At 43.0% G+C, this 26,816-nt stretch overlaps 1 protein-coding gene across 1 annotated transcript in view; it reads right to left on the bottom strand.

The window, feature by feature from the left end:
- Window positions 1–348: 348 nt before the first annotated feature.
- Window positions 349–26,816, bottom strand: part of LOC122939823 (lysine-specific demethylase 3A-A-like) — a 42,976-nt gene continuing 16,508 nt past the window's right edge. Inside the window, exons 4-27 of the mRNA XM_044295998.1 lie at window positions 25,140–25,250; window positions 23,756–23,858; window positions 23,403–23,527; window positions 23,124–23,193; window positions 22,934–23,013; window positions 22,649–22,804; window positions 22,237–22,397; window positions 19,656–20,161; window positions 19,314–19,515; window positions 18,426–18,640; window positions 18,195–18,347; window positions 17,981–18,079; window positions 16,658–16,785; window positions 16,420–16,582; window positions 15,313–15,482; window positions 13,305–13,544; window positions 12,992–13,163; window positions 9,336–9,426; window positions 9,083–9,213; window positions 8,815–8,934; window positions 8,583–8,722; window positions 6,885–7,061; window positions 6,631–6,765; window positions 349–1,155 (exon numbers count right to left, since the gene is read on the bottom strand). Of these exons, the coding sequence (XP_044151933.1) occupies window positions 1,075–1,155; window positions 6,631–6,765; window positions 6,885–7,061; window positions 8,583–8,722; window positions 8,815–8,934; window positions 9,083–9,213; window positions 9,336–9,426; window positions 12,992–13,163; window positions 13,305–13,544; window positions 15,313–15,482; window positions 16,420–16,582; window positions 16,658–16,785; window positions 17,981–18,079; window positions 18,195–18,347; window positions 18,426–18,640; window positions 19,314–19,515; window positions 19,656–20,161; window positions 22,237–22,397; window positions 22,649–22,804; window positions 22,934–23,013; window positions 23,124–23,193; window positions 23,403–23,527; window positions 23,756–23,858; window positions 25,140–25,250 (3,729 nt within the window). The 3' untranslated portion in view covers window positions 349–1,074. The remainder of the gene's footprint in view (window positions 1,156–6,630; window positions 6,766–6,884; window positions 7,062–8,582; window positions 8,723–8,814; window positions 8,935–9,082; window positions 9,214–9,335; window positions 9,427–12,991; window positions 13,164–13,304; window positions 13,545–15,312; window positions 15,483–16,419; window positions 16,583–16,657; window positions 16,786–17,980; window positions 18,080–18,194; window positions 18,348–18,425; window positions 18,641–19,313; window positions 19,516–19,655; window positions 20,162–22,236; window positions 22,398–22,648; window positions 22,805–22,933; window positions 23,014–23,123; window positions 23,194–23,402; window positions 23,528–23,755; window positions 23,859–25,139; window positions 25,251–26,816) is intronic.

The raw sequence follows: 26,816 nt of genomic DNA, 5'->3' as shown, positions 1-26,816 counted from the left end.
GTCAGAACCGAATCAGAGTTCGGATCCAAATTTTAAAATTTTTTTTTTTTCAGTTTAAAAATCAAATATTGAAGGTTATTGAACAAAGTCTCGCCGGACTTCACAAATAACTCACTTTGCCTCATCGGAGCCCATACATTTTAATACTGTACAGAGACAGATCTCCGTACAGCATTAATCTGAAGTTTTGAGCGAAGCCACTTCGAGGATCGAAAGCTCCCAATGGTCATCACTTTCAAAAATGCATTTATATAAATGTAGGCCTGCTTAAAGAGGTGGTGTTTTGAAGAGGTTTCATTGAAAGATCAATATCGGTGGATGTAATACTCAAAGCAATAACACAAACTATACAAACAAAAAATTACAGTTTATTATTTTTCCTCAAGTATTGAAGTAATAATACAAAAAAATGACAAGTGTTTTGAAAGACCCATGGATAATGGGCCACTGTCCTCATCCCTCCCACCCTCTCCCTTTCTCCAATATGGTCAAAAGAGAACAACCCAAATCGAATTGTTAATTAAATGAAAGTCAAACAAGCGAACAAAATCTAAAATAAAATAAAAAAAGTATTTAATTACACAATTCCAAGCACATCAGTGCTAGTTCTAAATCAATGTAAATTTATAACAGCCTGCTTATTTACATTTTACTTCTAGCAATGCATCATGGCTACAATAAGTTCTCATTTAAAAAAGAAAAAAGTTTTTTTTCTATTGTTGCCGTCCTACAAGCCTCGAATTTGCGGATAAAAAGCCGATTTACACAATGTTTTTAGAGAGTTTCCAAAAACAAGAGGTATATTTCGTACAGTCTAAAAAAAGTTTTGGTTTTTCGTCATAGAGTATGGCACCTCTGAAGAGAGGAGATGTTAGTAGTTTGAACAATGCAGCTCTGGAGAGTAGGATCAATGTCGTGCTGGACTTATCAAATGGATCGATCCCAGGGATTGTAAACATCTCCTAAAAAGTTCATGTCTTGTATGAGGTAAAAGTTCAAAGAGCTAGTGATTGGAGTAGAAGGGGAGGAAAAAGCTGCCAGAAGAAGTCTATCCAATGAATCCATGCATCAGTATTAAACCTTTCCTAGGCTGGCTTCATTTGCTTTCAGTACTGCCACCGCATCCTTCACAGCATGGTAGATCACATTCTTCACCTGCAGGGAGAACAGACGTCATTATATGTATCTGTCAGCCAAATTCTCACTACCAGTCCACCAGGTCACATGTAGGACTGAAATAGAGTAAATCGACACAAAAAAATAAAAATAATCCTCGGCGCAAATTTTTTTGCATCGAGGATTTGTTTGTGTCATGTGACCACGGAGCGGCAGTGAAGTGCTTGCTATTACTCACCACTCCGTGGTCATCCACCTGCCCGCACTGTACTGTATCCTGACACATCGTCAGGTCATAGTGCACGTAAGCGCACACTATGACCCGACGCTGTGTGATGTCAGAACGACAGTGCAACGTGCGGAGAAGATGGAGGAGCTATGGAGCGGCGCCCCTACAGGAAAGGTAAGTACTGGCGCTCGGGACGTGGCACTGGCAAGCTGATGGCACCGAGTGGGAAGCTGATGAGTTTTTATAAAGAAAAACAAACAAACAAACATTCTTTTAATTTGTTTTTTGTTATTCGAGTACTCTATTCATTTTTGGATTAAATCGATAGAATACTCAATTATAAAAATAGTCGATAGCTGCAGCCATAGTCACATGTTTACAGGGGCTGGAGCAACCTTCTAAGACAGAGCCTCGTACACATTCACGCTCTTTAAAGGGGTTGCATCACTTCAGCATCACTATCATGTAGAAAAAGTAAATACAAGGCACTTCCTAATGTATTGTGATTGTCCATATTGCTTTCTTTGCTCGCTGCATTCATTTTTCCCATCAAATTATACACGTGTCTATGGGTTACGGTGCTGCAGCGGTAGCCGGGACAGAAGCTGCTGCGTAAGTGCTCCCGCTATCCCATCCACCAGAGAGGCCGATGCTTTTTCCTTTTTTGTGCCAGTTGGCCGTAACCCCAGGATACAAGAAGTGTATAATGCGATGGAAAAATGAATCCAGCCAACACAGGAAGCAATAAGGAGATTTTTGTATAACTTGCCAGTAAAATCTCTTTCTCGCTTTTCATTGGGGGACACAGGAACCGTGGGTATAGCTATGTCCTCTAGGAGGCGTTGACACTAGTAAAAGCTGTTAGCTCCTCTCCTGGCAGCTATACCCCCTCCAGCCTGGAGAGAAAGCTTCAGTTTGTGTACAAGCAGTAGGAGAAGCAAGCTAAAGAAAAAACATGGAACACCAACCATGCCAAAAGACCTAACGGGGTTCTAACCGGCAACAGCTATAACTGTGGTTGAACAACTATACTGGGTGGGTGCTGTATCCCCCAATGAAGAGCGAGAAAGATTTTACTGGTAAGTTATACAAAAATCTCCTATTCTCATCCATATTAATTGGGGGACACCGGAACCGTGGGACGTCAAAAAGCAGTCCACAGGGAGGGAAACCACAGACCCATGGAAGCAAGCGTCCCTGCAGGCATCTAAGAACTGTCGCCTGCAAGACCACGCCGCCCAAGGCAGCGACTGCCGACGCACAAGTATGCACCTGGTAAATTTTTGTGAAAGTGTAAGGAGGACCAAGTAGCTGCCTTACAGAAAGTGTAAGGAGGACCTGAGCAGCCGAAGCGCGATTCCTCCGAGCCCAAGAAGTGCCCACCGCTCTGTGGAGTGAGCCGCAACACCTAAGGGCGGAACCCTGCTCCGGGAGCTGTATACTCCAGCAGTTGCAGACCGAATCCAACGTGCAATCACCACCTTAGAGGCTGCCAATCCCTAGCGAGGACCCTTCGGAGACAAAAAGGGGGTCCGTATGCCGGAAGAGACTGGAGGCTGCCAAATAATGATCGGAGCTCAGACAACGTCCAATAACGTAACTCCCTTCCGTAGGGTGTGAAGGGGAGAAACAGTGAAGGAAGGACAATTTCTTCATTGATATGGAAGTCAGAGACCACCTTCGGGAGAAGGAGGAATGAGCCGGAGAACCGCCTTCCTTGTGAAGAACCAGGAAGGCTTTCTGCAAGAGAGCGCCCCCAACTCTGACGCCCGTCTGATGGATGTGAAAAGACTACCATGTAGGACAGGAGCCGGAGTGAGATCTCCCACAAGGGCTCAAAGGGAGAAGACTGAAACGCTGAGAAAACTATATACGGATCCCAAGGCGGTAAGGACGGTACAGAGGAACCGTATGTGCCACTCCCTTAGGAAGGTTTCCATGGCACCAGAGAAACCAGGGTACACTGGAAGCCGCCCCAGGATAGAAGCGCCAACACCTGACCCATCAAGGACTAAGGGCTAAACCAGGTCCAATCCTGATAGTCGCGGGGAGAGAAAAAAAAAAAACGGAGTGACGGGATGTCCCGGCTTTCACAGAAGCCCAGGAAGGACCTCTAGGTCTTAATCGATCCAAAGCAGGCTTCCTGGCCTGAATCATAGTGCAGATGACATCCGCCGAAAACCCTCTCCACATCAGAATGGCAGTTTCAATAGCCACGCCGTCAAACAAAAGACCCTAAACGCTGATGTAGGACCGGACCCTGTGAAGAGGTAGTCTGAGTGGCAGTGACCAAGGAACATCTCCTAGAAGGCGAACTAGGTCGGCGTACCACGCGCGACGGGATCAATTCGGCGCGACTAGGATTTGTGGTAATGTCCCCCAGCTTGAGTTTCCGTAGAACCCTGGGAAGGAGGGTAAGAAACACATAAGGAAGGAGAACTCCCGCCAAGGAGAAATCAGGGCGTCCACGTTGCATGCTTCCGGAACTCTGGCTCTGGAGAGAAGGTGGGAAGCTTTCGTGTAGATACAGTTAGCACACCCGGACCAATGGAAGAGTCCCTGTAGAAAGAAGGATGTGGAGGGTGCCACAGCCCACCAGTCGGGACTGGATCGTGCCTGGAATGGAAGGCCACCAAACGAATACCCCGTGTAAATGCAGATAAAGGAAGGTAGCAACGTAGGAACTACCAAGGCATGCGGGTTGGCTATGAATCAGAGGAGGAAAAGACAGGAGAAGAATAGGCTAGGTCTAAGCCCATTCCCCTTCTTAGACCGGCGCTATACAGAAGTAGCCAAGGATTAAGTGGCTGTGCAAAAACCGCCTGAGGAGGAAGCCACACTGTATTGTTAGCCCCATACCCCAGCAGAGAGGGCCACCCGCAGAGGCCACCGAATTCAGTGCTAAAAGAGTCCAACGCCTGACAAAAGAGCTGTGCAGAAAGAACCCAAGCATAAAGTGGTAATGCAATACCGCTCCCACAGTAGTAGCCATCGCTTGCCCAGTCAGCGAAAAACTGAGGGGGAGGCCTGAGACTATCCGTAGAAGCCACGTACCATACTGCCCCAGTTAAGTAGAGCTACCTTAAAAACCCTACGTGGAAGGGCGCTGAACAGGCGCAACTGCCAAGCTAGCGCCAGGGAGCATCCCGATTTTAACGCGGCCAAGAGTATTACACCCCCCCCCCGTGGCAGACAAAAAAAGCGTGGGTCGGAAAACCATGCGGTGCACGACCAATCGCGCTGCTGTTAACCCCCTCCGGAGCAGCGCGCTCACACTGCAGCGCGGTCTGCTCCCGAAAGGGGTGGATGATGGCAGTAGGTGTGGGAAGCAGGAGCCTCTTCCGCTCCCCCTCTGCATGCCTGACCGAGCGCTCCGGTCCACAGCGGTGCGCTCGGCCTCCCGCTGTAGAACGGAGGAACTTCGCCTGAGGGGATAATATGGCACACTGTACTGCAACCTAATGCGAGTCCAAGAGATGAGGGCTGAGGAGGGCCTATTGATTTACACAGACAGGGTGTCCCAACCCTGATTAAAGTATGTAACCGTTGGCCATCATGGTGTCTTGAACCCCTGAGTATAGGCTAGCCCTGCTGACAATGACGACGAGGGAGGGAGGGTTAAACATACTTACCTAGTCCCGTGTACTCACCTCATCTTCTGTCCTGCCGCAATCTTCACCCTTCCTCTGATGCAGCAGGGTCACCCCTTCAGCTACTGGCACTGCTGGCGGGAGGCAGGGGAGCGAGGCTGCCCTGGTCCACCTTGTCTTCTTGTGGGTGAGGAGGCAGCGTGGCGGACCAACGCTGGCGTGCTCCCCCGGAAAACAGGGAGGCAAGGCGTCCACTGTTTTCCACCTAAAAGAAGGAAAATAAAAACCTAAAATAATAATCAGGGAGGTCTTTCCTTCTATGGACACTAGAAAAAAAACTGAAGCTCTCTCTCTCCAGGCTGGAGGGGTATAGCTGCCAGGGTAGGAGCTAACAGCTTTTACTAGTGTCAACGCCTCCTAGAGGACATAGCTATACCCACGGTTCCTGCCCCCCCCCCCCCCCCCAATGAATATGGGCAAGAAATGAACAATCACAATACATTAGTAAGTGCCTTGTATTACGAGTCTACATGAGAAATGCCATTTGTTGCAGTGAGATTACCCCTTTAAGCAGACTTAAGGCTCTTGCCGCAGAGTAAGCATCACACATGGATGCCACCCATGTTTAAAACTGACCCGGGTTTATACACATGGGTGTTTATTGTCACAAAAGATCGCTCTATGAGAAAACACATGCAGCATTTTCCATCTTTTACGCAAGAAGTAGAAATTATTGGGTCTGCTTGAAAAGCACAAGCCATACTTTGTGTTTTTCATGCAGCACTTGTCCATTCAAGTCAATGGGTCTGTGAAAAAACATTGAAGACAAACTGAAGGGAAAACATCAGTTTTTCACTGATCGAACTCACAAGTTTAAAGAGAATCTGTCATCCACTTTATGCTGCCCATACTAACAGCAGAATAAAGTAGAGACAGGCGAGTTGATTTCAGCGGTCTGTCATTTAAGCTAAAAGTAAGTGGTTGCCGAGAACCAACATCACAATCATTGCAGACTGGGCCTGGAGAAAAGAGTCACGGCCACCTGAGAAGAGTCATGGTTATTCATGAATTCTTGCTCTCCTGCCCACCTGCTGATGATTGACAGTCTTCTACCTAGTTTTTCTCCCTTTCTCTCTAGGAGAGAACTGCGAATCATCAGCCGATGGACAGAGAGAGCAGGAGATTAGGAATTACCATGACTTCTCAGGTAGATTTGACTCTTTTCAAGGCCTGGGCTGCAATGATTATGATGCTGGTTCTCGGCAACTGCTTACTTTTAGCTCAAGTGACACCACTTAAATCAGAATTTCTTTCACTATTTTATGATGCCCTCAGTGAGGTTAGCATAAAGTTGATGACCGGTTCCCTTTATTATCGCTTGTATGCATGAGCTCTTAAAAGGGGTTGTCCTGCAGCAGGGCAAGAAACCGAGCCCATGCCCGGAGGAAGTAAACTAGTCACGGACCGGAAGATGCACACGCAGGAGCCAATGCACAGGACCACAGCGGCACGGGGCAGCTAAGGCCAAGTCCATCTTTCAATAGCAAAGGCAAGCTGCGGGCACGTTTTTTTTATTCCCGGACAACCCCTTTATTTTTACAGTTTAAGGAAAGGATCATAAGATGGACATTCATTTCACAGAGCCCTGGAAATCACACAATCTATCACAACTGACTCTGCACAGCGGATAGGTACCTGAAGCTTGTCCTCGTGGTTTGTGTGTGTATGGGAGAGATAGCGGAATTCCTGAGTCAGCCAGAAGCAGTGCTTCACGTGTTCTGGAGAAACAAAGTCCTCGGCAACTTTTATGCAGCTGTACAAGTTTTGAACCTGAGAAGATCAGAGAAGGTATTAGAACAAGCACACATCAGCATCAAGCTGGTCAGTGTAACAATAGGCGTGAGGGGGAAGAAAGGATGCTACATTCTAAGCATTTAGAGGACCCATACCTGATGGGGGGCTCCGGCTGGAATGAAGACAGCATCTCCCAAGAACTGTACAATGGCCCATCCCTGAACCCCATGTTCTTGGAGGAGCCTCTTCCTTAACGTACTATCCAGGTACCAACTCTGATCATGAATTGGATCATGATCTGGAGGGTTCTCTTGGCCTTGTTCTTCTGCCACCTAATGAAGACAAAATAACAAAAAACAATGGGCATTCATTCATCTGGGTCAAGTTCACAAACAGGATCGGTCACTAGTATCACAGGCAGTAATGCCATTTACTGCTGAAAATCTTTAGTCTAATTAAAGGGGTTTTCTGAGATTTTGATAGGGATGACCTATCCTCAGGAAAGGTCATCAGTATATGATAGTGGGGGTCCGACACCTAAGACCCACACTGATCAGCTGTTTGAGAAGGCACCAGCGCTCGTGAGCTCCGCTGCCTTCCAAGAATAGCGCCATACACTGTATAACGGCTGTGCTTGGTATCGCGCTCAGCCCCACTGAAGTGAATGGAGCCACTATACAATATATGGCGCTGTGCTTGGAAAGCATAAATCAGACATGTAAAAAAATAAAAATGTATGGAAGCTCGCACATCGCGAGATTACGGCGCTCTAGCTTTCTGACGTTGGGGAGCAAGGAGGAGATTCTGAGGATGCGGGGCGGTGCTGGCTGTCTCAGGTTAATTTGCATATGTATCAAATAGTTTTTATTTTTTTACACAATAAAAGCACACAGAGCTATGGGGACTGGGTATTGCGGATGTCCTAGCGGCCATCTAGGAACCCATCTGCTCAGCTCTACAAAATCCCGGAGATAGGTTCCCAAGCAGCAGATTTATGGTACATAAAATCTGGATGATATACGGATTCCAAATACGCTTGTGTGAAAGAGGCTTTACAGTGATCTGTCAGGGGTCGGGTGGCTCACAGGTCCCCAGCAGACATCGCCATGTTTGATCAGATGAGTAAGTCAACATTCATCAGAACATGTCTATCCCAAATTGCTACTAGTTCTAATAAATTTAAAACATGTTATTTACAAGTGGCCTGGCATAATTGGGTAACGCGGTCAAATAAGTAGACTATTATAGACATAATCAAAATCTTTGGGGAATTTTGTGATTTTCAGTTGTAGACAAATCATGTAGAAAACGTTTAAACAAGGCACTTACTAATGTATTGCGATTGTACATATTGCCTCCTTTATCCCTTTTGCCATCACATTATACACGGCCCGTTTCCAGGAGGTACGGCCACCAGTGCAGACACGAGGTGGCCAGGATGTGGACTGCTGCATATGTGCCTATGTGTGCTCCCACCAGACAGGCTGGTGCCTTTTCCTATAGTGTGCAAGCACGGCCACCGATGCTGGACTGCAGGGTGGTCGTAACCCCTCAGTATGAGCAGTGTATAACGTGATGAAAAAACAAATCCAGGCAGCAAAGGAGGAAATATGGATAATAGCAATGCATTAGTAAGTGCCTTGTATTACCTTTCTATACATGATAAATGCCATTTGCTAAAGTGAGACAACCCCTTTAAGAGTCATGTTGGGCACAATGCTGCCCTCCCAACAGAAAGTGAACAGAACTGCATGTTTTGCCTTATTAGATCATGAATGTCAATTAATGCAGAGTTTTGTTCTGCTTCTTGGGTTAACCCCTTTAAAGCCATTTCTCTCACTTTATTTAAATACCTTTTTCAAGAACTGCCGTATTTTCTCAGTGTCCTTTGCTGCATAGATATGCCATAAAGCTCCAGGCTTCTCCTGGAACTCCACAAATCTCTTAATGGTCAATTCGTCTGCATCTCCGTCCTGTACGGTCCTAAGCACTTCTGTAACAGAAACCCAGCAAGAGTGATTAACCTCTCAAATTAGCAGCTACAAAAACAATATCCTTCAAACGTGAACTAAACAGGAACCCTACCTTGCTCCTGATCACCCCCATCCTTTGGGATTCCTACATAGACCATCACATTAGCCGCATCAGACACATCCAGGTGGAGGTTGGTTGTTCCATATTTCCGATCCTCTGGAGTAATTAAACCTAAATTAATAAAATAAAGAAAAAGAATTGTGTCAGAGAGCCTTTACCAAGATATCTGATCCATTTGGTTAAAACTATCACATATGCAGGAACCATCTGTACAGACCATTAATAATATTCACAATATCAAATTCTAATGACGTCTTACCATAAGCATTGTACATTTTAGGTCCCAAGTCGGGACGAACGAAGTAAGGAGGAAGCCGAGCGGCGAGATTTAGCTTGCCTTCTCTCTTTGTGTATTCGGGCAGTGGAATATTGTTCATTAAATCATCAAACCTGTGGGAGGAGAATAATAAGGTTACTACATGCGGACCATCTATGATGTACAGTACAACATCGTGGAAAGCATTTCTCTCACAATGTAGTGAAATGTGAGAAACAAGAAGTAGAGGACGTACCGCGATAGCATCATATCTCTGAAGTCTTCACCAGGAGGCCAGTCCTTCAATTTCAGCACCATTGGTTCTCCAGCATCATTTTTAAGACGTCCTGTAACAGAAGGAGACGTATCTTACAGACACAGTAAACCTCACAGGACCACAGATTTTAATCAGCCCCGTGGCTTTTAAAGGGAATTTGTCACCAGCGACCCCCCCCTATCCAGCCTTTTGCACAGACACGTAGTTGTGGTTCCCCTGATTAAAATGCCAAGGCTCCGTTATGACACTATATCTTAATATGCAAATTAGGCCTTTGGTGCAATGAGTGCGTCACCATTGCTCTTGTCGTACCCATCTCCGCCCCTCTCATGCCGCTTTGTCACTGTCTGGCCCTCCATCAGGGTCTGGCCGCAGAAAGGAGTGGAGCTTGGGCGCAATAAGAGCAATGGTGACGCCTGCATTGCACTAAAGCTCTAATTTGTATATTTAAAAAATGTATCATGACTCGGGAGCTTTAGATCAACAAAAGAAAAATTGCGTTTTAAATCAGGTGACCCACAGCTATGTGTCTGTGCAAACAGCTGGATAGGGGAGGTCGCTGGTGACAGATTCATTTAAATCCGTTACGTATCTGGAGATGCTCGGGAGAATAGATTTTTCAATAATATATATTTCTTCCTGCTGGAAATCCCTTTAAAAACATTTACAGTCAGATACTTTCTAGCCTTAAAAGGGGTGATCCGGCCTTTGTGACTATAGACTACGGGTGATGTGTTCTCTGTGACTACAAAATGGATTACCTATCCTTAGGATAAGCCATAAATATCAGATCTCCGAGACCCCAGACGATCAGCTTACTCAAGTTACCACAGCACTCCATAATGTGCTACGTCCTCGTCCTTTATCCGGCAGTACATTTATTTACCAGTGCCTATGCACGTTCTATAGCTCAGTCTCGTTCAAGTAAGTGGTACCGAGGTGCAGTAGCGGGCACAACCAAACATGCATAGCTGTGCCTGGTAACCAATGAAGGGACAAGGTGCCCAGTCGGCTGATCCACAAGTGTCAGAAGTCCTTTACCGATCTACTATTGAGGGCCTATTAAAAAAGGTAAGTCATCAATTTTGTAGTACTGGAAAACAACAACAAAAAATTATGAAAAGTGTCAGCTCTCCTGCCATCTTGTAAGGATCGACTTTCATTCCAGAAACAGTGCAATATCTGTGCAAAGGTAGAATCTGCCTCATTCACCAGAACAGGGTTTTAACGGTAATACAAGACACAGCACATGGACAGACGGTGCCAGTTCTGGGGAAAAGAAGTCTAGACATTTCGTAAGCCCAAGTTATGGGTTGTCCAGGATTAGAAAACATGGCCCCTTATATCCAAAACAAGTGCCATGTCGTGCCTTTTCATAGGTAAATACATTGATATCCAATTCATTTTTAGTCAAGGTGGATGTTCATTACCTTTAAGAGCCATGCTCACTATAGTTACAATTTTGTATGTCTTGAGAAGGCCAAAGTAAGGTCACACGAAGGTTTCTACTTTTTAGTGTTATTCTTCTCATGAGTGTACCAGTCTGAGAAGAGGCCTTCTTATCTACTTTAAAATTTATGACGGGAGGTAAAGATAAGCTCTATGCAGCTGGTGATAATTACCTACACAATTAGGCATTTATCAATGAAGCAAATATATAATATTCATGTATTCATTTAATGAACCTTAGTCCTTAGCATAAGACAATCAGTAGAACATATAATATATATTATATTATACTGTTATATGTTATGAAGACAACATGTATCCAGTATATTATATATATTTCTCATTAGGAGAATCTTTGTCTCTAAAAGAGTGTCTGTGAAGATGTATGTTTTGTAACAATTATTCACCTCTTTGGTGTAACAGGAGATACTGATATCTCTAAGAAAACAAAGCCATTCAAATTATTTACGATACACAAATAAACAGTGAGAGAAACATCCAGAGAGACGCCTGGAGGTCTGTCTCTAATTGCTACAAGTGTCAAATCTAATCCCTATAGCCTTGAATTAAAGCTTTTAAGGTCAATTGTATATTATACCTCTATTCAGACTTACAGAAGTTAACCCTTTATACTATGATGCAAATAGCTTACACAGCAGTGCCACCTAGGTATGAGTAGGTGACATTACAACAGTAGCAAAAGTGCATTCTGGGTAAGGTTATGATGTCATTTCTTATCAATGATCACACCCATCCGACAATGATTGGAAAGCTCCAAACTAGGAAGGTGTGTCTAACTGATAAGTTTGTGATCATAAACCATACGCAGGAGACAGAGAAGATAGACACGCACAAGAAAGAGAGGAAAGAGAAGTAAAGCTGTCTAAAGGGGTCTATCAAGATGGAAGCCATGGTGAGATGTGCTATGATGGACCATCCAGCTTTCCTAGGAGCAGAAGTGAGATTTCTACTAGGACTTGGTAAGAGATACAGAAAATGATATTTCATTTTATTAAGACGAATTTGATAGTGTGGGTGAAATTATACCATCTAGATTGGCGAATAAATACATAATTAAATTAATTGATCATCTCCATATTGAGATGTAGTTTTAGGATATTGTGAGACTTCATTCTACCTGCAGAAGAATCAAGACTCATAATCTAGCAAAGCAGTAAATAATTGCTTAGATATATATATATTGATAGAACATTCTTCGCCAAGCTAAGTGATGGTTTCCCACAGGAAAGACTTATTTCAAGTCCTTTCCATTTAAGATATGGTCTAGCAAAGATCATATATCCCTGTCATTTGTCTTAATAGTCTTACCAAAGTCATATGTGTGAAAATAGTCCAGGATGGGGCGGAAGGATAGTTATCTCTTCCAAGTTATATCCTTGAATGGATTTGCCCATGCCTGAAGTCATGTGATGTGTAGTTGGTTAGAGGGGGGAAGAATGTATTTAGCATTCCATATTGATGTCTAGGAATAGACATGCTCGTCCCGATATCATGAGGTTTTCTCTGAACAAAAGTAATATATATACGTATAACTTATGTTCCTACTTTGATATCCCAACCTAATAATAGCTTGGTTATAATGTGACAAGTTATTTCCACTCACATGTATTGTTAAGCTTGTAATGCTTTATATTAACGCTATATATATTCATTTGCATGTATCATTGTGTTTATTTACTTATATATGTTTATAACCTTGTATCCAATAAATCTGCATATTTTTATAAACCTGTGTATTATTGTATAATGCAGGACTACATGTTTTATCATTAACGTCATCTCACGTCAAAAATAACTTATTTATCTGAGGAAATAGTCGGCCTCAGATGTGAATTGTATCAATTAGGTTGTCTACAATTCACCAGGTCATGATTTTAAGAATTTATGACAAATTTTATAAAATAATTTTTTTTATGATTAATTTTTTTTATGACCATAATTAATAATTCTTAATTGAATTATTACAACCCGACAGCCACATCTATGATAAGGCAGACCTGCAGTATTTTCACCAATGGAACAGAGCTGCAATACCAGACACAACCCATGGACACCTGTTGTATTGTTTCTGGCGCAAAGCAGCCATGTTTGCCTACACCTGGACAACCCCTTTAAATTTGCACTTTAGCTTCTTGTAAAAAGTGAACAGATCAAATCATATTTACTTGATATATGTTCAAAGCCGTCCCAGAAGTCTCCAACAGAGGCTCCTGAGATGATATCGTTTGTCCTACAGTTCACCAAGTCAACTTCTTGCTCCCCAAACTCATCCCTGAAGGATTCGGGTCTCCAAAGGTCAGAATTCAATTTATGGTGCACTCCAGATACCATGACAGGCTGGAAGACAGAAATGTTATGATGAACACGTAACAAAAGCAGCACCAGATGTTCTAAGAATCGCAGACAATGGACCACAAGCAATAAAAGCACTGGCCAGAGAAGAGAGCAAGAGCGCCGATTTACTCCAATATCGCTTACCTGTCCTTGTTTCCAACATTCACGGAAGACGTTCCAGTTGCTCTTATTGGTGGGATCTTGCAGACAAAGCAACCTATTGTCACAGAGCCAGTAGTGCGGGGTATTGAATCCCATCAGACTGGGCTGAACAGCAAGGCCATGTGGCCTCTTGACTGGGTCAGTCATAGGCTTGGTTTGAACCAAAGATGCAAATATGTCATCTAGCAGTTTAGGTGTGCTCTTCTCACCACCACCCTCAGGCTGCAAACAAAAGCACACACAAAAAAAAAAGCTTTTTAATATTTTCTACATTGAAGGATCGTAGTCCCTTGTTCTTTTTTGTCGAATACAAACATATAAATGAAAGGTATAACAAATTTGTTATTAAAAAACAAACATATTTATGAAAATATTAGTTATGTTCACCAATTACGCGCATGTTTGAATGGAACGTCATTGATTTCGGAAGAAACATCATGCAAACTACTCTCCTCCAAATGGAAGGAAACTCTCTCCAGTACCACCCATGGGTAGCTACCCTGCAAGCCTATGTGCGACTCATTAACCCCTTCTACCCTAGACCTGTTTTCACCTTCCTGCCCAGGCCTATTTTTGCAAATCTGACCTGTGTCACTTTATGTGGTAATACCTTTGGCATGCTTTTACTTATCTCACAGATTCTGAGATTGTTTTCTCGTGACACGTTGTACTTTATGTAAGTGATAAATTTGAGTCAATTTTTTTTCCCTTTATTTGGGAAAACCATCAAAATTTACAGAAAATTCACCATCTTAGAAATTTTCTACATTTAAGACATATAGTAATACCTAATAAAATAGTTACTCATCATTCCCCATATGTCTACTTTATGTTGGCATCATTTTGTAAATGTCTTTTTTCTTTCTTTTTTTAGGATGTCAGATGGCTTTAAATTTTAGATGCTAATTTTAGATTTTCCAGAAATGTTACAAAACTAATTTTTTTAAAGAACCAATTCAGTTATTAAGTCACTTAGGTCCAAATGTTTCACTTTCACATGGGGGAACTGGAGAAAATGCACCCCCTAATTTATTGCCCATTTTCTACCGATTACGGAAATACCATGTATGTGCTTGTATACTGCTATATGGGCGTACCACAGGGGTCAGAAGGAAAGGAGCACCAAATGGCTTCTGGAAGGCAGCTTGCTCCTGAATAATTGACAGGCACCATTGAAATAAGATTTTGTACACTGTGCATGCTAAGCAGTTCAGCATGAAGATTGCCATGGCAGGCCTGGAAGGCTTCAGCAGCGGGGGCTCCGATCGGAAGGCAGAGGGTTCCGCAACTCTCTGCCTAACTCCACAGGTGCTGCGATTAGTGTTGATCCTGGCACCTGAGGAGTTAAATGAAGGGTGTGGTGGCTCACAGCAGAGACCCGCTCCATACAAATGTGGTCGCATAATGCCGTACAGCATTAGGCCGAATGCACACGGCCGTTGTTCACGGCCGCGAGCGGTCCGTGGAACCGCGGCCTGGATTCCTCCTGAGAGCAGGAGCGCACGGCGTCATTGGTTGCTATGACTCCGTGCGCTCCCTGCTGCCGCCACAATACAGTAACACACTGGTATGATCTATACCAGTGTATGACTGTACTGTGGCGGCAGCAGGGAGCGCACTGCGTCATAGCAACCAATGACGCCGTGCGCTCCTGCTCTCAGGAGGAATCCAGGCCGCGGTTCCACGGACCGCACACGGCCGTGAACAACGGCCGTGTGCATTCGGCCTTATGCGTTAAGGGATTAAGGACCTGAAACATGACACACCAGAGACACCTATGTGCATGCAGGATCATGTTGGAGTATCTGCTCCTCGTCAGTACACAGCAGGTTCTGGTCATCTCTAAACCTCTTACTGGCGGCCACAGGGACACCTGAATTCTGCCACCTTCTGACATCTCAATGACAATTTAAGGGAAATAAAGTTGACCATAACCTCATAAAAAGAACCATAATTTGCGACCAGTTATAAGACAAGAACACAAGCTCACCTTCACAGTTGAAGAATTGAGGAGGTTCCTTAAGAATCCAGAACTGTTACTGCTCATAGGAGAAAATATTGAGCTATTGAATGGCTGCAACGCGGAAGCTGGCTTTCCGAAACTAGCAAAAGAGGGTAGTGCTTTGTTTTCCGTTTTCAGTGCAGATGTGAAGAGGTTATCTGCAGGAAGATCAGAATAAACACTTGAGGACCCAGGCAGAAGAGGTCACTGAAGCATGACACTAAAACGTCTACTTTAATAAAACTGCACTTTAAATAGACCCCAACATAACTTATTTCTATTTTTTTACTTTTAGCATGTCATACAGCTACTTTCACACTCGCGTTTGGTGCGGATCCGTCATGGATCTGCACAGACGGATCAGTTCAGAACGGATCCGTTTGTATTATCTTTAACACAGCCAAGACGGATCAGTCTTGAACACCATTGAAAGTCAATGTAGGACGGATCAGTTTTCTATTGCGTCATAGAAAACCGATTCCTCCCAATTGACTTACATTGTTTGTCAGGACAGATCCATTTGGCTCAGTTTCGTCAAACGTACACCAAAACGCTGCAAGCAGCATTGTGGTGTCCGCCTTCAAAGCAGAATGGAGACGGAACGGAGGCAAACTGATGCATTCTGAGTGGATTCTTTTCCATTCAGCATGCATTAGGGCCAAACTTATCCGTTTTGGACCGCCTGTGAAAACCCTGAAGGGATCTCACAAACGGAAAGCCAAAATGCCAGTGTGAAAGTAACCTTAGCTTCACTCACTCAGTCAGACCATCACTGCAATCAGAGAGGGAAGGTGGAGTGAGCGAGTCAATTACAGCATCACACGTAAAACTGTTAAAAGCAGTCATCTTCTGTAGACTTCTCTATCTAACAACAGACCATACTGTTATCCTAATTCTACAAATTTACTATTATACTAGCAGATCACATCTTCCCCTCATAGGAGCAGTAAACTAACAATGCATTCCTATCTATATAGGAGTTTTATATCTTTGCGCTGACTGCTACAGAATAACTATTTTGCATTAGATTCTCGATGGTACAGGACTGCCGAAATGATCTCTTTCTGGCACTAGCTTCCCTATTGCCTGACGTACCTTTGTTTTCCTTCTTCACGTTTGTGTTAGGAAGATTGGTTAGCCAACTCAAAGGCCCGGGGAGGGAAGATGAAGGCGTTTTACTATTAGCCATCAATGGATCCTGTGCAGGTAAATTGCTCGGCTGCGGAGATCCGTTTGTGGATTCAGAGCTAGAAGACGTCTGTGAACGGAATATCAGTTATGAGAAACTACGCAATTCTCAACCAGCACACATGGCAGCCAAAAAAATAAATACCTGTTTTGGCTCTTCCTTCACAACCGGTCTAGGTAAAGGCTTTTGGTGTTTGTTGGAACATAGACAATTTGACTTTATTCCCCACTTCCCCCTTACAGAGTGGACAACATCTCCGACATCATACAGAGCTGGAAAAGAGACCACATTAACCCTGTAAGGGCCAGATACATTTTTGCTTTTACAATTCTATCCATAACTATTTTTACATCTACATCTCTCTTCAGGGCCTTGTTTTTGCAGGAAAGTTGCAGATTTTTCAAACATTACTTTGAGGTGCATACAAACTATAGACACCCGGGACCCCCCACCGATCAGCTGTTTGAAAAGGAAGTGGCGCTCTAGGAAAACCGCAGCCTTCTCTCTGTTTTCCTCAGGCCCAGTGACATCACCACTAGTACCACTGGCCTCGGTGGGGCTAAGCTCTGTTCACCCCCTGCAGTAAAAAGCGAGAAGGCCGCGGCAATAATGCCAGCGCTGCTGCCTTCTCAAACAGCTGATCGGCAGGGGTACCAGGTGTCGGACCCTGCCGATCAGATGCCGATTATCTATCCAGATGATAGGTCATCAGTTTAAAAGAACTGCAGAACCACTTTAATGTCAAGTTTAATACAATTTTTTTTCCCTTCTGTGTCTCACGAGCGGACATTTAAAGGCTTTGGACACCCTTGGGCCAACTTTTATTGCATTCTACTTAGGCTAGGTCTACATGGCAACATGTGTCACGCGACATTTCATGCAATGTATTTCAATGGCATCGACCTCAGTGGCAGCCGCAAAGAGAATTACGACTGTCGTGTCGCAGTAGCAGCTTGTCACATTGCCATATCCTTGAAATACAGTACATGAAATGTCGCCATGTAGCTGTACCCTTTACGCTGCACTAGTGTTATTTTGGGCTACAATCATTTTTTCAAATGGCCTTTATTAGATTTTTCAACAGTTTTTCCTCTACAGCTTTGCGGCATCTGCAGACTGTCGCTTCTCCTTCTCAGCAAGAGATGATCTAATCTCCAGTTCCCCGACAAAGATGTCACAGAACTAGACATAAAGCTGCAGAGGAAAAAACTGGTGAAAATTTTGAATAAAGACCAAATTAAAAATGATTTGCAACATAAACTAAGTAGAATGCAATAATAAAAAAAAGGAATACTCCAGGCGTCTATAGCCTTTAAATCATTTTTGTTTTAAAACTGTGATGTAGAAGGACTATATGACGCTATAGCCTGCACACCTAAAAGGGGAGGCTTATACTTGGCGATCACAATACTAGAGCTACACTAGGAGTAACAAAGTGCTGCCGTCTGCAAAGCAGAAGTAAGTTACCTTTTCCCGGGACGATCTGAGTTGGCATGAGATTGTCAGGCTCATGTAACTGCCCTTTAACGCACTTCAGCCAAGAGAATACGTCTGCTCCATCATTACCTTTAACCGAGGGGAGAAAGGGAAAAAAAACATAAATGAACAGTGCCAAGCAGGAATTACAAAGACCAGTAAGAAAAGAGTAAAATGATAAAAGCAAATGGATTTTGGAACTTACCGCTGCTCATACTCTTCTTTTTCATTCGGTGACAGTCTACACACACGCCAAAGCCACATTTAGGACAAACCCAATGGAGATTGAAGATGGTTGTGTCACAGACATCACACATTTCCCGCACGCCACGTACTGCACGTTTCCAGGCCACTTGTTCTGCAGGAAACAAATAGGTTAAACAGAATGGTCACAGAAAGTCTGGAGTTTTCAGCGCTGTCAGCACAAGGTTCTTACTTTGTGGATCTACAGAAGCCATAACATCCTTTTCGGACAAGATAAGCTTACAAAAGTGGTCTCCTACGTTCGCCAGAATGTACTTTGCGGTGTCAAGGTCCAAATCCACAACTCTGTTCACTAAAGGAAGCCACAAGTTTATTGCTTCAGCATCGTACTTATTAGGAGTCAGGAAGCCACCTTCCCGCAGTAATCCATGCTTATTGAAGAATAACCTAGGAGAAAAAGAAAGATGTAGTGTTTCAGACAGTGGTGGACATTTTATTTTTTACACTAAAGCTGAAAATTCTGCTTCTTAATAAATTTTTATTTAGCAGCTGGAGCTCCATCTTCATGATACAGAGCGCCAACAGCCGAGCACAGATTTAAAACCTAACATTCTTGACACTTGTAGCCACCACCAGAAGGAGCCTAAATGTTTTGTACCAAGATATAAAACTAATACCCCTATTCATAAGACAGCAGCAATCAAGCACGTGTGGTCCAGCACCATTCATTCTCTATGGAAATGGCAGAGATGGCAAAGTCTGTACTATCTCCAGACCAACAGAGAATGAATAGAGCAGTAGCACGTACATACTTGACCCAGGGGCTGGACTCGCACCGATCTCGCATCTTGTGGATGTGGGATACATTTTATTGGTCTACAATGAACACAACATACAAACGGTATGCCTGCCATAAGCTTGAAGTCACCCCTCAAAAACCAGCTACAGATAGCCTGACTTGAATCTGACTAGGGACATCATCTGCATGGAGTTTGTACGCTTTCCCAGTGTTTGCATGGGTTTCCTGTTATGGAAATTGACCCTGGTGGGGTTGAGTGTCTATATAGCAGCCCCCACCACACAATTACCCCTGTAAACTTCAGGGGGGGATTACCCTTACCTCCGGAAGTGAAAGAAGCGGCAGAAAACTGCAGCATCTCGCTGTTCTTTGCTGCGTCCAAATCGGTCCAGACGGCATTCTCGACACTTGTGCAAATGGGGAGCAATGTTATTGCAAGAGCCGTCCTGCACAAAGCAATCACCACTTGCTTGGAGCCTCTTTAGCTTCTGTGAGTCCAGCAATACAGATCTGGGATATGTGACTGCAAACAAGGGAACAAAGTCTAATAAGTAATCAACTAGAACAAAGTATATTCATTCTGTATGTAATCCATTGTGTCACAATCAGATTTACTTTAAAGTGTCAAAGAGAATAAGTAATACGTATTTTATGCCTACTTACCCCCATCATTTTTAATGGGACTCTTGTGGGGAGCAACTTCTATTTTGTTGAGTTTTGGAACAGAAATTATGTTTGGTGGCTTAGAGTTGAATTCAGTTTTTATGGGTGGTAAATCACCCGCAGGTTTGGTCTCGGTCGTTGCACCAAACACACTCGGAGGCTGCCGCGTTAGGTTTTTACATGGCTCAAAACTTCCCGGCCGCGGAGAGTCTTTCACCGTCAAGGTGTTCTTCTCAGAAAATCGTTCCACAGAAAACTCAAAGCCCTTCGGGAACACAGTTGAGGGTTTTGTAAAGGCAGCAAAGAGGTTTTCGGATTTCTGTCCATTGTCGCCATTGGCCCAGGATGAAAAGGCAGATTCAAAAGGGCTGGACTGATCTGTCAGGCCAAGTCCTAGACCCTTTCCTTGCGACATTGTGGCGCTGAGCAACAAGTTTTGCTCCTCCCCTTTTCCGTCACCGTTCAGCATGGAGGATGTTTCACTTGGCAAGTTTTGAGAACATTTCCTGAAAGGCAACAGATGTGATTACTAGCCTATAAATAAATATAATGACTGACAACCATGAAAGTATTTTGTTTTCTTGAACATATTCAAGCTTTGTGCTAAATTTGCTGAATTTTTTGCAACTTTCTTTTTTCTCTCCATCAAATCAGAAAAGCGATGAGAAGAGTGGCCATGGTCTCACAGGAGTCACAGTTTAGGCAAATTTATTAAGATGAAAAGGTATAAATTAATGGCACTCAAATCAAAAGCAACGCAAAAGGAAAATGTAAGGCCTCTTTCACACGGGAGAGATTTCCGTGCGGGTGCAGTGAACGTATTGCACCCGCACTAAATCCGGACCCTTTCATTTCTATGGGGCTGTGAACATGAGCGGTGATATTCACGCATCACTTGTGCGTTGCGTGAAAATCGCAGCAAGCTCTATTTTGTGCATTTTTCACGCAACGTAGGCCCCATAGAAGTGAATGGGGCTGCATGAAAATCGCAAGCATCTGCAAGCAAGTGCTGATGCGGTGCGATTTTCAAGCATGGTTGCTAGGAGACAATCGGGATGGGGCACCGATCATTATTATTTTCGCTTATAACATGGTTATAAGGGAAAATAATAGCATTCTGAATACAGAATGCATAGTACAATAGGGCTGGAGGGGTTAAAAAATAAAATAATAATTTAACGCGCCTTAATCCACTTGTTCGCGCAGCTTGTACAAAAATAGAGCAAGGATTTATGCAAGGTAAAAAAATCTCATTTTATTCACTATAAATCACATGATCGTTACAGGTAATGCTCAAAAAGGGACAGGACATGGAGACTGGGCCACAAAGGGCTATACAATGTGGAGAATCACAATGGAGGATGATGTGACCATAAACAGCAGGGAACAAAAATTAAACAGAGGCCGTGAACAAAGGTGTGGTTGCGGGTGCAAGTGCTGATCCCTAGTATTGAACAACTACCTGACTCATGTTCACAGCATCTGACCATAGGATGCTGTAAGGTGCAGGTAATTTGAAAGGATTGGTCTCCGATTCAGATTGGATCCATGTTTAAAACTGCTTCTTTATTTGATCATATAGACATGACAGACCGCCACTTGGTACAACAGAATTCACGTTGACGCGTTTCGGGTACTGGGACCCTTAGTCATAACCATCTACACAACACCTAACCCAAACCCCTGTGAAGAAGTCCGGGTACCAAACATGCCGATTTTTCTCACGTGTGTGCAAAACGCATTAAAATGTTTTGCACTCACGCGGAAAAATTGTGCGTTTTCCCGCTACGCACCAGCATCTTATCCGGCCCAAATCCATGACGCCCGTGTGAAAGAGGCATGTGCAAATTTTGTGCAATTCTCTCTCCATTTTAAGACTACAGCCACATGGTGCGGCCATTATAGTGCATCTAAACTTTTATTCAAAACTACTCGAAATGGCATTTAATTTTTTTTTCAGGTTTTCCACGCAAAATAGACATCTGAAGTTCAGGTATCTTTGCACTTCGGAATCCATAGTCTAGTACACCACCGACACCAGGGCTGCAGGAGCGCTGTTCAGGCAGGAGCACGCATGGCTGCTGTTCCTGCCTGTACCAGCGCCACCCTGCTATCCCAGGCTTTAGAAGAGCAGCTATGTGCTGCCTGCGCCGTTATGCAAGGCTTTAGCAAATCTACAGGAGGTTATAAAGCAGGAGGAGCTGAGCAGAATGATGCATGGTTTTGTGGAAAAGATTTAGTAGTACTTGTAATTTATACATTTAAATCTTTCCTCTTTCTGACTTCAGTTATACACAGGGAAGGTGTTATCAGTGATTGATAGCAGTAACTGACAGCCATCTCTGTATACCCACTTACATAGGGAATGCTAATACCTCCTCCACAAACAATGTAATCAGAAATAGCAGAGATTAAAATTTCTAAATAACACGTTTAATGTAATCTTTTCCCCAAAAACTATATATCAATCTCCTCCAGCTCTATAACATGATGCCTTCATGTTGCACTGTATTTTGTGACGGCATGTCCTCTTTAAAATGCCCAGCAATCCATTACATATTTTTCATAGAAATATTCTTACCCTGGAGGTGTTGCAGCACCAAAGCTTGGAGGAGAATTTGCTTGTGGTGGAGTTGCACAAGAGGTCTGGTTTTGACTGGAAGGCGTAGTGGCGGTACATCCTAGCAATGCTTCTCCAAACCCAACCGGTACAGACTGCTTGGATGCCAGGCTAGGTGTAGTCTACGAGAAAAGGTATTTTTATGTTACAACGAAAGTAACACTTTAGATCAATGGGAAGTTAAACTCCAGAAGCCCAGCAAATCGAAAGAATGCATCACCTTGACTATTTTGCTCCTCCACAGGTATTCTAAATCAGTGATGCACCCGTTCAATATCAGGATTGTGGGATCCTGGGTCAGACACTCCCTTCTCACACAGAGACCTATCGCAAAGTGATATCATAGCCTTAACAGTAGAAGACTGCCACTCACTGTTTGGTAAACTTTTTCACTTTCCTGTGGCGTTTTCATGAAATTCAAAAGAGGGTTCCCTGAGGACTTGGGGTTGTCCACCACGACCAAGGTCTTCCCATCATCTCTGGAGTAGGTAATGAAGCTTGGCTTCTTAACAGATCCCTTAGCAGATGCCTAAAAAAGGACGTAACAAATATGATTATCTGCACATACACACCTATGGTTCTGTACATACACAACACACAGCTTAATCCTGTGTTGCTCATATGATCAGACATATTCATACTTCATCATGTCTAATACCTGCGCTACTCTGTTCTGCTTTGCCTTAGTTTTCCCCGTCCTTTCTTCACTCTTCCTTTTCAGAGGTTTCTTGATGGCCACTGAAATAATCAGGCAACAGTCTGTCAGTATGTGTCACCCATAAAGCCTGCCATTACATAGGATGACCACTACAGGTAAAGCTTTTCTATGGTAAATGGTGAAATCTTACCTTGATCAACATATTTATGTACAAGCTGAACGTGTATCAGTGCTGGATCAACAATCTTGAGACTGGGAACCTAAAGGAGAACACAAAGTTAATGAATGCACCAGTCCTAGTCAGGAGGCCAGCAAGTTTTATCGGACTGATCGCCTTTGCAGTGCTTTCACACTGAAATCCGTGAGTCTGTCACTATACTATGAGGGGAGCATACTACAGGTGACAGGTTCTCTTTAAGGGTCATCCAGGAGACTCCTCCACACCAGAAAAGCAGTAATGGATGTTTACCTGTTTACATTTAATCTCCAGCGTCCGGGTAGTGCTGCTTGAATTCACCACTGAGGCGTCAAACCACTGATAGTCTTCAGTCATACTATACACTCTTACAGATGAACCAACTAAGTTCTTAACACCTTTAAATGGAAGGAAAAGTTAATTGAAATAGCCATACCATGTTCCTTCAATTCCATTTAATGTCCACGTACACAGGCTTCAAAATAGGATAAAATACATGACACCCTCTGAAAAAAAAAGGGCTGCTGCTGTAACACAAGAAGCAATGTTGTTCCAGACACAAGCTTCATCCCTGGGAGATGGATTTTCTAATAATGTCCAAAGCGGACCACTCCTTGCCGGCTCACCTTGCAGTACACGACTTTCATTCAAACTCTTTCTTATGAATTCCTGAAGGGCCTTGTTAAATGTTCGGTTTCCCTGCATAAACTGTTTCAAGCTGTCCCGATCCTGTAATGATGAGAAGAAAAAGGACAGTCAGCGTATGGACGGCAGGCAACTCCAGGACCTAATGATGTTAAATCGGATCTCTCAGGCTCAGTAACACAAAATGCTTTTTATAACAATGCCAACAATTTCTAGTGTTTTTCAGACAGTTTTTAAGGTCCAAAATAGGAATCTAGGGCAAAAACACCACAATAAAACTGCTAATTACACATTAGGATTAAATGATTCATTTTTTTTCTGTATTATCTGTTGCAAAAATTGTAGTAAAAAATGTCCTTACCCCGACTGACCCCATTAGAGTCAAAGGGATCAGTTGTTATACCTTTTATTTATATGTACTATAATTGAAAACTAAAATAAAAAGATAAAAACATCATAACTGTTATAAAATAGCCTAAAATGCAAATCTGTAGGTCCACCTATGGCATTAATACAGCAAGTTTTTAGGCTCTATGGCTTAAAATTTTGAGTCACCCCCTCTCCCGACATGTCTGTTTTAGTAACTACTTGCTTCCCCCGTGTAATAACAATTCTCAACCAACTATTCTTATGACTTTATATTGTGTAATTCCTTTATTATTCCTGCTAGAAGTTATGAAGGAATTACAGATGGGTTTACCAGTTGGCAAGGTGTCCCTGCAGAGTCACACTGGCAGCACTGATTAGATATTGTCACAATGTGCTGGGTCTCTCACCCCCAACTGGTAACCCCCATGTGGCCCTTTACTGCTAGTAATGTAATCATAGCGTCTAGTAGGAATAATAAAGCAATGGCTCCTCATAGAGTTATAAGAATAGATGCTCCCGAATTGTTATTACATGGGGTATGCAGGTAGTTACCAAACATACACGTCAGGTGAGGGGATGGGTCCTTTTTAAGACAAGAGCCTTTGAGAACCTGCCTTACATAAATTTACAGTACTTGACGACGCAGTTTGACGCTTTGCACAGATACAGCTAGAGCAACTATGTCCACGAAATGGTCCCTGTCCAATCTTAATGATTGACAGTAGTTAAGCGTTAATAAGCCTGAAACAGTGAAGATCTGTGGACATCCAGTGAAACAGAGGATAAAGGTGGTTTAACCATTAACCCAAAACCATCAGCCCACATAAAAACCAGAAGGTGCAGTCATGAGCTAAGCGAGTCATTCAGATTTTAGACCAACTGGGGCTGCCTTTTTTATTTTTAATCCCTTTATATCCACAACATCATTACATTTGCCGTCTTTAGAGATCACTGTCAGAAAAACAGAGGATATAAGAAATGCAGTAAGACAATTACCCCTAAAACCTTCACGGCATCCTGATTCATGAAAATTTTGTGTCTGTCTCCAAGAAACTGTATGCACGTCATGGGATCTATGGATTTCTTGCTTGCCAATACTTTATATTGCTGCACGGGAAAGAAAAAAAGTAAAAATAAATTAGAACAATATCCAGACCTCTATGGCATTTCTCCCCTGAAGTCAAGAATTCACAAGGAAATAAACAAGAGACCCTTGTCAAACAGAAAAAGAACATTAAATGACATTAAGTGATGAATGTCACCACGATCAACCCTATTAACCACTTAAGGACCCTGAGATTTTCCATTTTTGCGTTTTCGTTTTTCACTCCCCGTCTGCCCATAGTCCTAACTTTTTTATTTTTCCATTCACATAGCCTTATGAGGGCTTTTTTTTTTTGTGGGACAAGTTGTGTTTTCTAATTGCACCATTGCATACCAAGTAGTAGGAAGCAGGGGAAAAAAATTCCAAATGAGGTAGAATTGGGGAAAAATTTTGATAAAGGTTTTTATTTTTACACTGTACACTATGCGGTAAAATCAGGGCTGTGGAGTCGGAGGCAATTTTGGGTACCTGGAGTCGGCAAAAATGAACCGATTCCGACTCCTGCTAAATTTAAATTGGAATTAAAAAATAAAAGCAATTTTAAATGTCCCAATTCACAAAAAGTTATAGTTAATTACTTCTCTACTGTAAAAATAAAGGCCAATGCATGCAGTGCGTCACGTTACCGCAAAACGAACACGTTAAGAGACCGTGAAGAAGCATGCTTTTCATATGCTTCACTATAGGGCACGCAACGCACAGTTAAGGAGCGGCAATACTTATACTTTCCATTGTGTTGTGTCCCGCTGTTACAGGGAACGCAACGCCCATGGTTAACCTAGCCTCTCACTGATAACTGATTAAGTAAATATGTTTTTTTGCAGGACTAGACACTTGTATAAGTGAAGGGAATGGATAGTCAATAGTTCAAGACTGAAGCTGTAAACCATTGGAAAAACTGCTGTCATTCAGCAAAGGATATAAAAACTTGTAAACTCAGATTGTTAGCTTAAACTTTAAACATGACTATGGGATTCTACTGGGGAAATCATGTTTTAAAATAAATGCCCCTTCCTGGATCCTCCCACTGCCCTATCTTCAGCACACAAAGGAGAAGGCAGCAGCTTCTGCCCAACTACCTCTCTCTGCTAGAAGAGCTAGAAGAACTCGGTGGAACAGCTGTATGTCGTCTTTCTTTAATACATTCGCATATTAAATACAGAGAAGTCGGAGTCGGAAGTACCAAAAACGTCAGAGCATTTATCTACCGACTCCACAGCCCTGGGTAAAATTGACCTGTTATCTTTATTCTCCAGGTCAGTACAGTTACGATGATACCACAATTGTATAATTTTCTTGAGTTTTAATACTGAAAAAAATAAAAAATTTAAACCTTTGAGGGAAAAAAACTTTTTTTTTTTATAACCATATTCTCACTTCTATGACTTTTTTGTAGTTGTGTACGAGGCTGTGAGGGCTCATTTTTTGCAGGATGATCTGTTTTCAGTGATACTAATTTGAAGTGTGTGTGACTTTTTGATCACTTTTTATAAAAAAAAATTATTAGGTAGTTGAAGTGACAAAAAAAAAATGGCAAATTGGCAGTTTTTATTTTTTTCCCCCGTTAA

This window comes from Bufo gargarizans, chromosome 1 (genome assembly GCF_014858855.1).
Source record: "Bufo gargarizans isolate SCDJY-AF-19 chromosome 1, ASM1485885v1, whole genome shotgun sequence".
In the NCBI taxonomy this organism is placed as follows: Eukaryota; Metazoa; Chordata; class Amphibia; order Anura; family Bufonidae; genus Bufo; species Bufo gargarizans.
Note: the sequence above shows the minus strand (reverse complement) of the source record. Positions and strands in the feature narration are given on the sequence as shown.